Below are 18,308 nucleotides of genomic sequence, written 5' to 3' on the forward strand. Positions count from 1 at the left end.
CAAACTAATTCCTATGTACTACTAAATCTATTTTACTATAGGTGTACTCAAGACTGCAGGCAAGACATCAGGCGTGATGAGCCACCAACATAACGGAGACTTGTTATTGATGTCTCATGAGCTTTCCCAAAGAAACAAGCCTTGACATTTGCTGTTCATCCTTTTCATTTAGGATGATTATTAAAGGTAAACCTCTGTTTCATGTCAGATGTAAACACTTGACAAGAATGACGTCACAGGTACAACGCTTTGTACTTCCAGATGGGGTAAATTACATTGGTTATAAACAAAGGGTTCGTGATGTCAACAGTCCTGGTGTTATATTTTGCTCTGGTTTTCTTTCGAGTTTAAATGGTACAAAAGCATGTTTTTTAGAAGACTACTGGGAGAGGAATAATTTGTCTTACTTGAGATTCGATTATTTTGGACACGAATTTTCAAGTGGTTCGTTGGATGACTTTTCTATTACCTCGTGGAAAAAGAACACGTTAGATGTCCTAGACAATTTAACAGAAGGTTTGTCTGTTTTGCCATCATTTTTAGAGAATATCTTGGTGTGCTCTCTTTGGAAGTTTAGAAGAGATTTTTTATTCTGTTGTGAGCGAGATTTAAATGTAGGAAGAGACCTTAAGTGTAAAAAAAATCGCGAAACAAAAGAAAATAATTTCGCGAATGGCCTGTTTTAAAATTTTGTCAGTAATAACGCGTGAAGTTACCATAAAAAGTCACCAACGATAAAAAGAACCAAAAAATTGCAAAAAATTAACTTTGCGAGTAGCCTATTCCAATATATTTAAGGGAATAAACGATTAAATCTTCCCAAAACATTCTGTGGGGAACATACTTCGCGATTTAACCTCAAATCGCGTAAGCTTCGCGGTTGTTTCTTATTTAAAGTAATATGTTCCATTTACACCATAGTGATAATAACATGAAGATTTTGTTTTGCCTATGTGCAGGTCCGCAGATTATGGTAGGTTCCAGTATAGGTGGCTGGATATCCCTTCTGGTTGCAATTGAACGGCGTGAGCGTATACACAGCATAGTTGGTATTGCAAACGCGGCTGACATGTTTTATACAAGGTAAGAAATTCAAAATGAGTGGTTAACTAAAATAGACAGGTCCATTCTCGTCCCCAGAGCTTAGAGATTAAAACCACGAAAGTAGTAGAGACGAGTTTCGAGGTTTATCTTAAAGAGCTCTGCGGTCGAGAATGGTTGACGTCTATTGAGTTTTATGTGCGACGCGGACATTAAGACGACACAAAAAATTAGTAAAATTTTTCTATTTATTGCATTAGATTATCCAGTATGCCACAGAAAGAAATAGATCTAGCTAAAAATTCAGGTTACTTCGAATTTAAGTCGGAATACTTCGAAGAGTTGCGGGTTCCATTTTCCTGTTTAGAAGATTCAAGCAAAAATCGGGTTTTAAACTCGGAACAAATTCCAATATCATGTCCAGTGCGGTTGTTACATGGTATGGGTGACAACACGATTTCTTATGAAAATTCCATCCAAATTGCCAAAAAACTTCAAAGTAACGATGTCAAGGTTAACTTGGTCAAAAAAGCCGATCACCGTTTTTCAAGTTCACATGATTTGAAAATGATTAGTGAAACACTGGATGAACTAATAAGCAAGAATTAAAAATTTGTCTGGTTGATTGGGATATCCGTTTTTTTGTCCGGACATGCTCACAAGGCAGGATCATACAAATCCGTTTCTTTCCGGTAAGAAGTTTTTCAGGGAACGCTTTTGCGTTTCATAAAAAGTTTTGAATTTCCTTAATAACCTAAAATTTGGACCTAAAATATTGATTCTTTTAAATTTGTTCATCGTTCTTTTAAATTAGTTTCTATTATCGCGTTTTTGAAAAAAATGAACGGTATATTAGGAAAGGCTTGATTATTCGTAACCATCCATTTCTTCCTGTTAGTCAAAATCTCCTAAAATATTGAATGGTTCTTACACATTGTTTGTGCCTTCTCTTAAATTTATTCCCAAACACCTCCTAGAACCTCTCAAAATGATAACATCTTAATGTATCCACCCTTTATGTAAGAGAGTTGCATGATGTTTCATTGGTTATATTGATATTTGCAATTCATGTTGGTTATCAAGAAGTTGGTAGGTGATCTATGTATGGATCCTTCTTGATATATGGGACGTCATTTTCGACTCCTATGACGTTATCAAATTTATTTTTACCTGGAATGAGTTTGTATTTCTTCACTGTAAGTAGTTCAGTATATATAACCCGCGGACACTTAAGAGTTTCGTGTTTAAACTTTTGAGTCTCTAACTTCTGATGTCAATTTATGTATAAAGAGGCTCCAAATAATTAAACCAAACAGAATTATCGCTTTATTCTTGTTTTATTAGTAATTAGTTTTTTTACATATATAATAATAATTCTAACAAAACTATGAACTTTTATGTATTGTCTTATGGTTCGTTATTTGTATGAATTTGTTGTCGCTGCTTCGTCTTTTTCTCCTGCAGAGCATACGCGTCTATCAAATCTTCAACCAAATCTTTACAGTAATCAGCTTCATCTTCTTCGTCATTGATTGTATCTACTATAAATTGTATCGTAGGTTCTCTTCTTGTTTTATTACGGTAAAGTTGACCATGGAATATATATGGGTGATACCTAGAAAGTAAAATTGTTTATTAGAGTTTTCTTCCGTGTAGCGACTTCATGTATATAGCAACATCAGTGAACGAAAAGAATTATATAAGTAGATACTTTAGCGAGTAACTTACTTCGGTGTATGCCTGCAGAAATTCCTCGGAGAGCATTTAGCGTCGCCCTTCAACTGACAGTTTCTGTATTCGGAAGCTTTATCGCTGAAGAAAAAAAACAACACATTTTTAATGAAAAAATAGAAGGGATATAAAAAATGTAAATAAACATTTAGGAAAGTTTGACTAAACATTGAATTAATGCTTACCGTTGTGCGGAATTTTCCATTTTGTCTAGTGCAAAGCGGTTGAGTTCTGTGTTTTCTTGTGCAAGTTTGTCATTGCGAACATATTCCACTGATGCGTCATCTGAAATTTCCGCGCACTGTCGACAACAACCTTCCAGTCTTTCCATCCAAAGCTGATAAAAGGATATATGTAATGGAATTTTTGGACTCATCTAACAAGAAAAAAAAAGTGAAAAGTTACTTTTCAGTTCAGAGTAGACGAGACAACTGGTATAAATCTAAAAACAATTTATAATTTCAGTCCAACACAAGATAAAAAATTTAAAAGTTTTTTCTCTCTGTTCAGAGCAGAGATGTAAATATAACATCAAAAAAGATTTTTTCTTCGCTGATGATTATCAACACAAGAAAGATATAATCGCTTTCCCCTGTGTTAATATAAAGCTTTTAACAGAACAAAAGTTTCGTTTTCAACGTGTTGCTTTTTTCACCTTCATAATGTGCAAAAATAATTATATGGTAGCTAGCATTCGATTTAGTTATCAAAATCCCATACCACACAGCAGTTTAGAAGTAATTACAGAAAAAAAAAGCTTCTGAAAGCTTACGTTTTTTTTGGTTTCAAACTTAGGTTTCTTAGGAGAGCCAGGCTAGCGTATTACATCCTTGCTCTTATGGTCTACCCGACAAATACTGGAATAAAAATTATAGGTTTTTATTTGCGATAAACTAAGTTTTTTTTAAAAGCTGTCAGATTAGTCTGGATTCTGAACAAGAAAATTATTGGTTTTAATGTGTGAACATTATATTCGCAACTTTGAATTTATCGTTTTAAATTACAGAATTTACACTTTAGGTTGTAGACTTTACTATACTGTTTGAAAATGGAAGGCCGTCCTTATATAGGCTATTTTTCCATGTATTCCGTCGCAAGGGACTGGCCTGAGGTGTTTTTTACACGTTTAGCTCAAAATTGTTCTTATCTTGTTGTTATATATCAGAAATTTTATATATCTTACAATACAAAATGTTTTAATCCAGAATTTAAAAATTCTAAAAGTACAAAGCCTGAATTGGTCGGCAAAAAGAGGAAGAGTTCTTTGTGGTTCAAATGTAGTGATCAAAATATAAAGATCAAATCATTTCCAATGTAATAAAGCCATATTTCTTTACACAAAACATTAATCAGTTCAATGTCTCACGAGACTAAAATATATTCAAAACTATTACTTATTTTTTTACAATAAAACCAAATTAAACTTACTGAAACTTTTTTCTCTCCAAGGTTAGCTTGTGTTGTTTTGATCTTCTTTCTCCGATATCAACTGATTCCTGCCTGTGCTTGATCGGCCTTTATAAGATCTCTCCGAGTTTGTTTAACATTCAAATAAACGATGGACACAAACCACACAACTCGCGAGACATATTCACAAAGAGAGAAAAAACTATTTCTTCATACAAAGACTACATGCTCAACGCAAAAAATAGGGAGGTGCGAATGCTCTGTGTTAAGTATATTTTAGGAGGTGTGAAGCACTACATAGATGGCGCCAAGCTAAAAACTTCGGGACGATTTTTCTCTCACTTCATTCAGCATAGGTTGAATAAGAACAATACGGGTTCACACCTTTTTGTATTAATGAAGAAACCACCGGAGCCAACATTTCAGCTCAACGTGGTGAGATTTGTTTTGAAAGTGTCACACCGATTTCGTATGTTGAAAGTTTTTGTGGTTTTTTTGCGCATAGTAATCGTTGATATTTTTAAAGTAAAGTTTTTCGCAATTTTGATTTGAAAATATTTGTGATTTACAACGCTCTATACATACAGGGGGTCACCTTTTTTAAAAAAGTATATTTTTAAGTAAAAACAAAGCTGTTTTTAGTGTTCAGAATATTCTTAGACGCAGAGACGGGGGTCACCTTTTTGCTAGAGAATGATTATTTTTGATTTAAGTATATTTTGAAGTAGAAACGAATGTTATTTCGGTGCTTAGGAGATTTTTAGAGAAATGCATTTTCTCCCCCACCACATTAAATCTCGTACCGCAAGGTCACTCTTTTAAAAAAGTATATTTTTAAGTAAAAACAAAGCTGTTTTTAGTGTTCAGAATATTTTAAGACGCAGAGACGGGGGTCACCTTTTTGCTAGAGAATGATTATTTTTGATTTAAGTATATTTTGAAGTAGAAACGAAGGTTATTTCGGTGCTTAGGAGATTTTTAAAGTAATGCATTTTCTCCCCCACCACATTAAATCTCGTACTGTTAAAAAAGTATATTTTCAAGTAAAAACAAAGCTGTTTTTAGTGTTCAGAATATTTTTAGACGCAGAGACGGGGGTCACCTTTTTGCTAGAGAATGATTATTTCTGATTTAAGTATATTTTGAAGTAGAAACGAAGGTTATTTCGGTTCTTAGGAGATTTTTAGAGTAATGCATTTTCTCCCCCACCACATTAAAACTCGTACCGCGGACTCCGTGCTTTGATCTCAATCTAGGCGAACCCCGTCAGAGAAGAAGAAGGAAAAGTGGATCCACAACATCGATTTTAAAACTAAAGTGGCTAAGCTCTGGTCAAAATATTTTAGCACAATACACGTTTTTATTATTACAGCATTTAGCAACCTCGTCCCCAGGGTTGTTAGGTTTTTCATATTGTGCAATTTTTTAAATAAGTTCATCGTTACTTTGAGAGTAAAATCAAGAAATCTGAAATTTTTTAAAAAAACTGTGTTCAATGCCCTCACTTTAAAGCATATTTTACAAATGAAAAAATTTAGCCAATAATAACGAAAACTTGACTTTAAATATGTACATAATTTCTTATACGAAGCAATTATTATTTTTCAAGTTTCAAAGGCTTCTCGAATTTTAGGTCTAGTGTACGAAGTTAAAAATCAGTTTTCTTTAAAACAACGTGTGTTCAAAGTGTTTGTAAGATGTATATCGGGGATTTAACGTTTCATAATTATAAACAGTCGTAAATCTACAACAAACAAATTGTTGGATTAAACTCTTATTAATTTTCACTGTTTTATACATTTAATATTGTGATGTCAGCAAAATTATCACATGACCTGTTCGTATACAAAAATTTCCGGGACGAAGTTTCATTTTGAAAGGACTTTACAATATTTTGTAGCTATCAAGACGCGTTTTTTTAACTTGACTATGTACAGTCTGGATTTTTATTGAAACATTGGTGCCTAGGAATAGTTATTACGTAATACGTGTAGCTCGTAGTCAGAGAAAGGAAATCATAGAATTCATTAGGCGGGAAATCAGAAACTAAAAGTTTACACGTTTAGGATCGGATATTTCAAATTACATCGAAGAAGAAGTCTAAAAATAATTTTATTTTCCGTTCTTCAACGCCCACCTTGTTTTCCTTTATTTACCATCCAGTGAATTGATACAAACCATGTTCACACCAACTTACGTTTTAGGTTTGTTAGATTAAGGTATGCATCGCTTAAATTGCATTAAAAATTAACCGATTCAAACAACGTGCAATGAAAAAAACACGTTTTTGACAAAATTTATTTATGCTTGTTACAACGTGTTTTTGAATTGAAATGTGCTACGAAACTTTTAAAATGGCGACTTACATGTGCTTCTGCACAACAGGTTAACTTTTTAAACTCCAATGATTTTTCATTGAATTTCACATTTATTATTCCCAAGGCCTTCTTATACCTAGTTGACATGGCAACGGCGAAAATATTTTTAATTCTTCCGTTACTAGCACATCGGCTTTAACATTTTGAAGATTTGTGGGTAGATTTTCATTCTGAAGTCTAAAATAAGGGTCAGCAGTAGACGAAGTCTGAGGAAGCATTTAAAATTGATTTTAGAAGTATAATATTGTGTTCTTTTTTATTAGCGTCCTTTTTACATTTTTAATAGTTGTGAACCATTTTAATTTTGAAGACGAAAAGAGTGGAGCCTTACCTTCTGTTCATGCGGCGCCAGGAGTAACAACCACAGGCGAAATAGTGTCTATGGTCATCCTCTTTTTTTTTAAAAAATTAAAAAACAATTTTTCCCTATATATGCGTGGGGTGGCACCCGAGAGATAAAATTTGCTGATATCAGCAGCAAAAATCATAAGGCTGAACCACATTTTTTTAAAAATTACTTAGGGTTTCGCGACGTTGTCCATAGTATTCGCTAGAGCTGAAACTTGTGAAAGCGACAACTGAACTTTTCGCTGTTGGAAGCTAAGCTACCGTGACCGACACCAAGATTTGGTTATCATATATATCGAAATTAATTGTCTATAAAATTGCTTTTGCGTGGTGAATAATGTAGGATAATTAAGGGGGTGAGGTCAATATCGATGACGTCATAATCATATACCGCAGACGCTTTATTTTTTTTAATTTTTGCGCATGCGCAAATTTTTTCCCCTCAAAACCGCGGTTTTAAATGACCGTGTAGTTTGGGGGAAGATGTTTTTTTTTTATTCAAACTGTGATATTGGCTCTCCTTCTAAGACAATGCTTGGAAGACTTCTTCGTTAAAACTTTAGATTTTTTGTGTGTAACATGTATACATTTGTTTATTGTGATGTTTTTCACTTTCTTTAAAATATGCACATGTCTTCCACTCGTCAATTTCACATCAAGGAGCAAGAGTTGATTTTCATAATTTTTTTATATAGTTAATAAATCCATTATGAGTGGAAAATTTAGTGTAGCTAGCGCTTCTACGATCATAAAGTAGCTTCTATCCTAGCGCAAGGTTGCATTTAAAATTGATCAAAAAAAACAAAACACTCTAGGTACGAGGTTGGCCGACTGCTAAATGTTATTTTAGACAATATTCAATTGGAAATCATAGTTTTAAAAATAGGGCCTGGATACAAAGTGGGGTGGATTATGGATTCGAAAGAAATGAATTTGACAAATAGCAGTAAGAGGTAGCATATTATATATGAGATACATTTTTTTTCATTGGCTGGTCATATTATGTCATGTTGACGATTCATTAGACATGCTAAAAGTAAGATGATTTACTGGAATTATTTTAATTTTCATCACGAAGCATACAAGGTTTGTATCAGTTACACAATAAGACGTTGCCTGTATATATACCTTTTTTTGGCGCTGTTTTCGGATTGATTTTTATTTACTTTACAAAGGACTTGAAATTCTTTTAAACGGGTCCTTTTTAACCCATTCGAATTTAAAAAATTTGTGTCTTTATGTTTAGGAATTTTCAGGAACAAACCATATAAAACAAAATTTTTGAGTTAAAAATATCCCAATCTTTGCATGGTTTGTCTAATTTTCTCTTATTAAAAATTACGTCAGGATGAACTAGCTACTATATTTCAACCAATATTCGCCCTCACTGCAAGCTTAGTAACTCCGATGAAATAACATTTGTAAAACATTTTCACAAAAAAAGGCCTGCCCCAAACATTTTCCGACTCCAAAATGTTCCGTCTCGTCAGCTTATCACGGTGGTAAAAAATTCTGGGGACGAGATTTTCCTTTTTCTTGTATTTGATATTTAAATTCCGAATATTAAGAATGTTTGTCCATGTTCTGTGTTCATATAAAAAGGAGGCATCAAAAATGCGACCTCTATATTGTTTACTGACAATATTCCTCTATCATTTAAAATGTTTAATAGCTTTGCCATCAAGGCGGTTAAAGAGAAAATAAATTGTATCTTGACAGAAGACGGAAGTCGTTAAAAAATCTAAACTTGTATATTTTTCCTCGTTATTATTATTTTTCTTACAGCCAGAATTCTTTATATTACCCCACATATCTTTCTGTGATTATGCTTGTCAACCTGTCGAGCAATAAAATTTTAACATAGTTTAACACCGACAGATCAATTCAAAATACACCAATAAATAAATAAAAAATAATCAGTATTAAAAAATAAAACGTCACACGAAAACCGTCATACGCGGTCCGATAATCGGCCGGTATCATTAAAATACCACCGTACATAACAATAAATTCAAATCTCCCTTTGTTTTTGTTAATCATGTCATAACGAATTTTTATATCTCAGTATAAGTAGTGGTCCTGCCGCTGCCAACAATACTAGCTTTGTATGAAGACGCTCAAAGAACTCGTTCGTGTACATTAATGATGCAGCGGAATCTAACAGAGCAATACTAAATTATAGTTTAAACTTTCAAACATATATTTCATTCATTTATGTTTTTTTTATCTTACTGAATATCTTGTATGTACCGAGACAAACTTTAGAGACAAATAAAAATTTTTTTAAATCAATGAGAGATGAGAATTATAACATGTTTTTTAAGCTGTAAATATATATTTTTTTAATTCGCTGATTCATTTAGCTAATGCACAAATAAACACCTCACCAGCGTCATTTGTTAGAAATCGTTATAAATAGCAGAAGACGTTACGCAGATGATAAAAAAACTTAAAACAGAAGACGAAAGCAGGAGTTTTAAAGAAACATAGTCACAAATTGGAGAGAAGCTTTTATGCGAAAAAAACAATGAAGTCTTGTGGCATTTTCTTGGTATGTTGTGTTTTGTTGACAAGAGCTGTTGCTATGAGCGACGAAGAACGAAAGAGTGAGCATAATAGATTTTTGGAGTTAATGGGAATCAAGCAGCGTGTTGTAGGAGGTACAATTACAAGAAATGGACAATTTCCATGGATGGTGTTCATCCATGCCAATCACAAGTTTCATAACGACACTCATACAAGTAATCTCTGTGGGGGATCACTTATACATCCCAGGTATGTTTTTTTATCCAAGGTATTTTTTTTCCTCCAGGTATGTTTTTTTTCCCTCCAGGCATGTTTTTTTCGCGCGAGGTATGTTTTTTTCACCCGGGTATTTGTATTTGCCCCAGGTATGTTTTTTTCATCCCTGGTATTTTCGGTTGACGTGTGTGTTCAATTTAATATGTTGGTTGACCAAAACTCCTCCTCTAATGTTCGCTATAATTAGTCTTGTTGAAAACTAAAAAACATTTAAAATTACAAAAACATTTTATTTGGTTTATGGAGACGATATTTAGCTCGTTATATTAAAGAAATATCTCGTATTATATGCAGAACCTAATCCGATTTTCCCGATATGTATGAATAAATTCGTCAATTTAATAGTAATCAAAGTTACTATCACGTTTTCATGAAAAATTCTCATGCATAAAACGCCTACTGGATTTTTATAGACTTGCTTACGTGCAGGGTACTAAGTGTAAAACGTCTTAAAAATCTAGCCTTTGAAAAGCAAAGAATCGAAGTTTATAGTGTCCTCATAACAAGAAAAAGTTGGTTATGAATGATAGGAATCTAGCATCTACCTAATTAAAAACAAAACATGGCTGCTCTTATGAAAGAAAAATTAAAAACAAAAAAGATATAATCCAATGAAAAGTTTACATGTCTCTGCAAATACATGAATCCTTTTTTGTGCTTTTTGTGTTCAAACGTCTTTGTAATATCGCACTAACGCTATAGACTTCTCATCTATAGTAGCGCATATGATATTGTAAACAAAAATGTCGTAACTGTATGACGTGCCGTCAGTTATGTAAACATGCAGTTTTGACATCACAATTCATGACGTGAATTCACAAAAGCTGCGCTGTGAAAGTTCTTAGGATAATGTCAATATGAAGGAAGTATTAAAACTCGCGCAACATTTTATTAATCCACCGTGATGGAGAGCATAAATTGAGAGCCCGGTCCCTCTAAAAAAATCGGTGCGCTCAGTTTATGGATTGATATGTTAATCTTACAAAAACATGAAAGCACTAAATGAACTTTCGAAGATGAGAAGCTTATACCTTTCCTGTTTATAATCACATTTTCGATTATATTAATTGTTGCGGAGGTTTTGATAGTAACAAATATGAAAAACACCGCCATTTCTTTCAAATCAAAATGAGTTCAAGCCTAATGAGAAGAACTATTAGGAGATATCTCTGGTGAGACTACGACTTCCAACCTCGTTTGCAGGACATTTTGTTTACATGTTAAATGTCACGGCGGCTGCTCTGTGACGGTTCTAGTCAAGAGACCCCGGAACGATGATGTACATAAAGACACTGACGACCAAAGTTTCTTTTTTTTACGAAACGATAGTAACAAAATATAAGACTCAACGGAGGAGAAACAAATGGTCTCTTTCGTCCAAATAATTAAAGAAGCCATATTCTAACAACATCTGAGCCGGTTATTTACATCATTTTAGCTGTATATAGTGAACTTTTTTTAAGGAATGTTTTTTTACAGGGTATTCGTGTTATAAAGCAATCTTTTAATTTTCTTGTTTCACAAAGGACGGTTGATACGCGATCAATCCAGTGAAGATAAAATCAACGTTAGCTATTTTAAATAGGCATGGAATTTCCTTGTATTGATATCGTGTTTGCTAACAAAAAAATAACATAACTACAACGTCATTTGTATAAGTGGTGAACATGAGACGGCCCTAATTTTTCGACGACCGTAACTTAACAAATATATTCAGGCGAATTCATTAACTAATTGAGACCATTTTTTGTTGAAACCTGAATTTTTCAATACAGCGCACAGTTCCATAAAGAAATGTTAGATTAAATTTTGTAAAGCATCATATAATTCAAGCTCAAAAAATTCTTAAAGCCTCTATTTCCTACAAAAAAAGTACCTTACATTAACAAACCGGATCAAAAATTTCAGAATTTCACAGAAACAAAGCAAGAAACGCGACCTAGGTGACGAAGCTTCACGTTGTATATATCTTTGGGCAGAACTTTCATTCTTATCTCATTCCCCATCTGATCTAGTTTAAAAGCAGATTGTTTTATCAATTAAAATTCTTTCTAACTAATTAATAAAGAAATATAAGAAAGACAATAAAAGAAAGAAAGAAAGCAATAAAAACATATTAAAGTAAGGAAACACAAATCAATTAGTGGAGTAAGAAGGAGATTAATATCGAGACAGTTGTTAATACTCCTGTCTGCATGTGCACATGTTGGATGAAGGGAAAAACAGGAATCATGGGAAAAAGTTTCACTGGATGCATTATTAGTATACTTATTGATTTCAGTGGCTACAACTTTGTACGTAGAATGTTTTAGAAGAGAATAATGTGTGAACACTTGGTTAACTTTTGCAAAGATACCTCAAGTTTAAAAAAGTTGATGGAGGTTAAGTTTTAAGGGTTCTTTATAATAAAGACGAGAAAAATTTTGTTTTACTTAAAAATAACAGCCGCCTCAGTTAGGGAGGGGGATGGGGATGGAGACTCAACAAAGGTCAACTCTGCTAAATTTTTAATTCAGTCTTTCAACATACACTCCATCTGAGAGCGTATTCTCTTCATAATTTATTGTTCTAAATCACTATTACATAATTTAGTCCATCGTTGAAACAAATATTGTACCTCCGCTTCGATGACGTCATAGAAGAAGCGAACGATAGTATCAACAAATTTGTCACTTCTTCATCATTGTTAACATACCGACAATTAATAATCTTTGCTCGCTCATTAGCGATTAATAGATTACTGTAATTGCATATAGATTAAAGTGATAAACTTTTGATTGACATGACAGCCCAAAATATTTAAACGAACGGGATAGAACTTCCGACATTTTTGAAAATATCCATAATTACGAATCATCAACAATAGTGTGGCCTAAAAAGGTCTTTTAGGCCACACTGTTAAAGATGACCTTTTTTAGGTTTTATGCCTAAGAAAAAAGACCATCACAAACAACCTCGATCCCAGGGCCTGTTGTCTGTTTTTGCATATCAGACGGCGTTGGCATTTCCTAAGACCTATCAATAAGCACAACGCCGATAAGGGAGAAAAAACCCTGGGAACGAGGTTGCCCCACAAAATCTCCTAAATAGCCAAAATATCGATCCAAAACTCTTGTTTACTATTTCCGTTTATTAAAAAAATGATCAATCGGCATTTATGATAATAACTTTTCTGCTTTACTGTCTTTAAATATTTTTGTCCCCAGGGTTTGTCACGTGTTGCTAAAACCTTTAGTGCTTATTTCTTATGTCAAAAAGGCAATAAACTCTGTGGACATTAGTATTTTTGACAACAAATTAAATCTATTTTTTTTTGCAACAACATTGACCAGTATGTAGTAATGAAAAATATATAATAAAAGAACATTCTTCTTCTAATGAGCCTCCCTTCAGTCCGCGACCCTGTAAATTGGAAAATTTAAGCAAATTATTTATCATTAGCACTTTTTGATTAGTAATATGTTTTCAAAATCTCTTTTTTAAGTTTGACCCCCAAACCCCTCAAAAAATTTAACCTTGTATCCAAGAGCTTTATAATGAATTCAGGACGAGAAATCCTGATGATAAGGCTTAGTCTTTTGAATTTAAATTTTACCCGCTAAAGTGAATTAGAATATTCCCAACTATTCTATATTATTAACTTGCAGTAGTACCTAGGGCCAAAGTTGTTACAAACAGTTTTGTATAATTAGTTCAACTTTTAGTTTAAAGTTAACGCCTACCTGACAACACCGAATTAGAACTTGTTTTTAGACTTTTATTTTTCCATATTGTAGCGTAATTTTGAAGCCTTTAGCAGCTTAGTATGACGCCGTCGAAGTTGACGCGGCATGTTTTTGTATTTTAAACACTTATTTTATCATTAGATGGGTGCTAACAGCAGCTCATTGTCTCCCGTTCGGTGAACGTACAACTCGCGTCGTGGTGCATATCGGGAAGAAATCACCAGTTTCGTTAAACGCGGGAAGAACGCAATGGAAACCGGAGAAATATCGAATACGAACAATATTTATTCATCCTTCTTACAAAGGAAGTGGATTCAGCGGTTAGATATTTGATATTTTGCTTGCTTTTTGTTTTGATTAGCTTGTGAAACTTGATTTGATATGAGTAGGAAATATAATAAACAGAAGTAGGAGCAAGAATAAAGCGTAAAATATTAGCAAAAGCCCATGGAAATTCACAGGAATTCACCCACCGAAAAAATCCTGGGGAATTCGCCCACCGCAACCCGCAGCTAACATCTTCGGTTCACCAACTGAAAGTCGATTATTTTAATATCACTATTTCTTATAGGTGGTGACTTAGCTTTGTTGTACCTTCCAAGAGCTTCATCACATCCGACTGTCCGTATCGCGATCCCACCTGTGGACAACAAGTGGTACGCTAATGGTGTACAAGCAACAGTGGCTGGATGGGGTTCCACATCACCTCGGGAAACGCAGCAAGTATCGACGTATTTACAACACGCGAAATTAAAGGTAATATAATTTAAGTAGCGTCACAAAATTTTGCGGATCTTTGCACATGCGTCCGCATTCTTGTAGGTAAAAAAGCTACTATTACTGAAATTTATAAGTCTTTTTGGAAACACAAGATCAAGAAAACATTGAAATATTATTTTTATGTATATTCTTTTCTTTTTTAAAAAAGTTTCATCGATTTGAAGCGAATATCGCTTTTTATGAATGAATTTCTTTAATTACTGTATTCTGTTGCTTATATTATCTACGGAAATGTGTGCGCATGTCCAATTGTTCTCAACGCAAAATTAAAACATTAGGTCGCACGTTCGTCTGTAGATAGATGTGTGCACATTTGTCCATTTGTAAGCCAGCACTAAAACACAAAATCTGATATTTTTAGATCGTCAGCCACAAAAAATGCAACCGTGCCACATCGTTTAATGGATCTGTTTTAAAAGACATGTTTTGCGCAGCAGCCACAGGAAAGGATGCATGTTACTCGGATAGTGGTGGCCCATTGATGGTGAAAGATAGTTGCAACAATGAGTGGATTTTGATAGGCGTGGTATCATGGGGGAAAAGCTGTGCACATAAACAGTATCCAGGTGAAAAGCATATTTTTGTACCTATTGTATATAAGGCTAAACATTTAACACCGAGTTCTTCTGTTGACTGACGTGTGTTAGTGAATGACATTATTGAGAATCAACAATATAACTTTTACATTGTATTGTTTTTCTCTTTCATTTGATAGGTGTATATGTGAAGCTAACACATTACTCAGATTGGATTTATGATCACTTAGATCCAGGCAGACAACGAAGATATTTTGCAGAACAGTGTTGTTGTAAAAGGGAGAGTAACAGCGTAAGTAAAAAATGGTTATGTTTAATAGATTTTGAAGAAGATTTTTTGCTTATCTTAGCATGTTTTATTATTTGTAGGTGATTGATAATGCATTGAGAACGCGTTTTAAGAAAAGGAAAGCTAGAAAGGTGAGTGTTGTATACAACATCGTCAGTACTCTTCTGGCCAGTGTCTTCACCAATTTCATCAACCTTGTTACCAGCCTTCTCATTAAACTAGCCCCAAACCTTTACGTCAACCTCTTTACTTAACTTTTCATCAACCTTGTTACCAACCTTCCAATCAGACTTCTCACTAATGTAATTACCAAGGTCTAAAATGTTGTCGAAAAGATTCTGTTTTCAACTCTGAGACATTTATGAAGCAGATTTTAATTTCTCACAAGTTATGTTGCCCCAATCTAACTGATTCAGTACGATTTTTCCTCTATAGATTTTGTAAATAAAGAGCTTTTATGGTTATTTACCCCTTTTATATTAGAATGGCGAGGGAAAAATTGTTAGTGAATTTCCAAAAACTTCGACTACACGTGGTGTGATAGACATCAAAGTTCCGGAGGTGATTCGCGGACCACGCGGACCAGAAGGCAAACAAGGTGAAAGAGGATTACCTGGAAAGCCAGGATCGCCAGGAAGCAAGGTAGGATTTAATTAGGTCTAAAAAAGAAGCATGGTATAGTAACATTTTTTTGCAATTCAAGAAAATGTGACTAAAGCTATGAAAAGTATTTTACTGCTAAAATCTTTAAAAATTATTTCGTTTAGGGTGAAAAAGGAAGTCCAGGACCACGAGGAAGAGTTGTAAGGATAATATTAATTCATTTGGTTTTTAATTCCTTTATTCATTCAGAATTACATTTATACCCCGACCATAATTTGACTGGGGGTTGAACTTGTCATCAGTACTTGAAGCGAACACTCAAGTATATCAGTCAGTATCAGGTATCATTCAAATAAATCCAGAAGTTGTAAATGGGTCTACTAATAATTTTTAATTGCTTATACTAGGGCGCAGTTGGAAGACCTGGGTTACCCGGAATTCCAGGAAAATTGGTAAGTTAAAATTTATTTACGCGACGGTTCCAAATTCTAGTCACAGACACAAATATATAATCAGATGCTTTTATATAAAACTTTTCTTCGTAGAAAGGAAGTGATGGAAATCTGTATCCAACGTTGCAAGAAATGAGAAGAATCGCAGAAGAAATGAAAACACTACGTGCAGAAATGAACATGGTTATCAAACAAGCCAGACTGGGTATGCTTTTACGCTTTTCAGAGAATACCCTACCCTTGTGATATTTCAGCTGATGGATTATCGTCTTTTTTGTTGTTGTTGCCACTTTACAGAATAACGGTTGATAAGGCATAAAATAACTTTAATTTTATAGTCTTTTAGCAGATCTATTCTTTTGAAGGTAGAATTTATTAGACACTTTAAATTGAAGCTAAAACTTCAGAGGCGGTTTTTTATACCTAAAAATATGCACGTGGAGGGAGCGGGATGCAGTGTAGCTAATGGAGTCCCTCTGCGCACGAAGAAAATACGTTTTCAAATTCAACAAAACGTTTCATGTCTTTTATACTTGTTCTTATTTTGGTTAGGCAAAACGCCCGAATACGCTGCGAGAACATGCCAGGATATCATGCGATCAAACACTGGAATTATCAACTCCGGGCGATTCTGGTTAAGTCCAGAGCAATATGACGACACCGCGTTCATTGGTTATTGCAATATGGACATTATGGATGGAGGCTGGACACTAGCTTACAGTTTTATGTTATCAGACGGAAAACATACAATATCAACTACCAGCAACTTAGTTCCCATTCCTACGTGGAAGAAAGAAGACACAAGAAAAGCGTCGAACACTCCACCGCAATGTAAGAATTTTTTCTAATAAAAATACCTTTTTTCCTATTAGAATCCACGAAGTTTAAATTCCTGCGAAAATTTTTAAAATCGCCCATTTCTCAAACTGAATTCCAATATTGTAAAGCCAGCTAAGCACGGAGTTAAGATTGTCGTAATTTGATCATTTTTTCGTATTTTGGTTGATGGTACCTCCTTAACGACAAAAATGTTGGCAATTGCGTAATTACATTCCCATACTTTTACGTTAAAAATTGTTCCCTGATGGTATTCTGACTTACTTTAGTCCTAAATACTGTATTTCTTCTAATAAATGACGCGGCAATATTACATTTTTAGAGAGATACGCAAAGTGATTAATTTAAGAAACATTTCCTCATTCTTTCAGATGCAGGTAATTTTGGTGCCATTGATTACAGGTTATGGAGATTTCTCGGTCGAGAAATTCTACTTAAATCTACTTACGATAACTGGTTACATTGCAAACCCGTGCATAAAAACGTGGAGATCTTTCCCGATTTGAATAAAATGAAAAATAACACATCTATTGAAATGACATGTAAATATATAAATGACGTCAGAAATAAATGTAAGGCCGTGCCACCTAAAATATTAACATGGACGAGTGACGGCCCGACCATGACGCAGGATAATATTTTCGGTTGGACTGTACGCAACTCATGTAATGATGTTACGGGACATAAAAGATATACTTCAAAACCACATGTTTTGGTATTTATCAAGTAACTAGTGTTCATTTGGCGATGAAAGAAATATATACATATCCAGTCTACGGTTAAAAGAATTTGGTTTTGCCGAAATAAATCTTGATGACTGACTGAACAACTTACCGGAAAGGCACACAGCTAAAACAAAACATATTTTTATATGAGAAATAAAGAACTCGGTTAAATTATTTAAAATAAAAGCCCGTATTTCTTTTACACTTTTTCGATGGTTATGGAAGATAACACGGACACAGTTTGAATTTTTTTTGTAGAAATCGTCTTCAGAAGACTGGTACTTAATCAAGCGCTATTTATTCATTTTTACCCTATTACCACGCAATAGGGCGTTATGCCTTTAAACAGACAACAAAAAGATTTTGTTTAAATTTCTCATTCTCGTTTATTGCGCCCTTATACGGGGTAAAAGGGTACCTAGGAATGACATCAAAACATAAGATTATTTTTTTTTGATTGTAAATATATTTTATATACTAGATAGCTATAAATATTTTATATGATGTCTTATTTAACCCGTCTGTAAAGATCTTTAGAAAAAAACTGAAAACATGTTGTATTGTTTGACCAGACATTACAACGGAAAAATGTGTTGTGTTTGACCAGCGATAATGCATAAAAATTTTTTCCATCACTGGTTTTTAAATTCAAAA

At 33.9% G+C, this 18,308-nt stretch overlaps 5 protein-coding genes across 7 annotated transcripts in view; 2 read left to right on the forward strand and 3 right to left on the reverse strand.

Moving 5' to 3' along the window:
• Positions 1-18,308, reverse strand: part of LOC130644791 (HIV Tat-specific factor 1 homolog) — a 100,697-nt gene that overhangs the window by 45,783 nt on the left and 36,606 nt on the right. The gene's annotated exons all lie outside the window — the stretch shown is intronic.
• Positions 1-18,308, reverse strand: part of LOC130644787 (U4/U6 small nuclear ribonucleoprotein Prp4-like) — a 96,127-nt gene that overhangs the window by 36,569 nt on the left and 41,250 nt on the right. The window lies entirely within an intron of this gene.
• LOC130644795 (palmitoyl-protein thioesterase ABHD10, mitochondrial-like) lies at positions 102-1,830 on the forward strand. The gene is made up of 3 exons (XM_057450532.1): positions 102-516; positions 960-1,083; positions 1,302-1,830. Exons 1-3 carry the CDS (start codon positions 117-119, stop codon positions 1,648-1,650), a joined length of 873 nt encoding a protein of 290 aa, XP_057306515.1. The 5' UTR covers positions 102-116; the 3' UTR covers positions 1,651-1,830.
• Positions 2,360-4,468, reverse strand: LOC130644797 (uncharacterized). Its single transcript, XM_057450534.1, has 4 exons — positions 4,201-4,468; positions 2,958-3,148; positions 2,770-2,853; positions 2,360-2,656 (listed from the first exon to the last, which is right to left on the reverse strand). The coding sequence occupies exons 2-4, from the start codon at positions 3,146-3,148 to the stop codon at positions 2,449-2,451; spliced, it is 483 nt and encodes a 160-aa protein (XP_057306517.1). The 5' UTR covers positions 4,201-4,468; the 3' UTR covers positions 2,360-2,448.
• On the forward strand, positions 9,250-18,205 carry LOC130644786 (uncharacterized). The gene is made up of 12 exons (XM_057450518.1): positions 9,250-9,680; positions 13,574-13,752; positions 14,004-14,188; positions 14,574-14,778; positions 14,928-15,040; positions 15,118-15,168; positions 15,521-15,679; positions 15,805-15,840; positions 16,048-16,092; positions 16,186-16,297; positions 16,645-16,923; positions 17,301-18,205. Exons 1-12 carry the CDS (start codon positions 9,433-9,435, stop codon positions 17,657-17,659), a joined length of 1,971 nt encoding a protein of 656 aa, XP_057306501.1. The 5' UTR covers positions 9,250-9,432; the 3' UTR covers positions 17,660-18,205.

Source organism: Hydractinia symbiolongicarpus, chromosome 5 (genome assembly GCF_029227915.1).
Source record: "Hydractinia symbiolongicarpus strain clone_291-10 chromosome 5, HSymV2.1, whole genome shotgun sequence".
Taxonomy (NCBI): domain Eukaryota; kingdom Metazoa; phylum Cnidaria; class Hydrozoa; order Anthoathecata; family Hydractiniidae; genus Hydractinia; species Hydractinia symbiolongicarpus.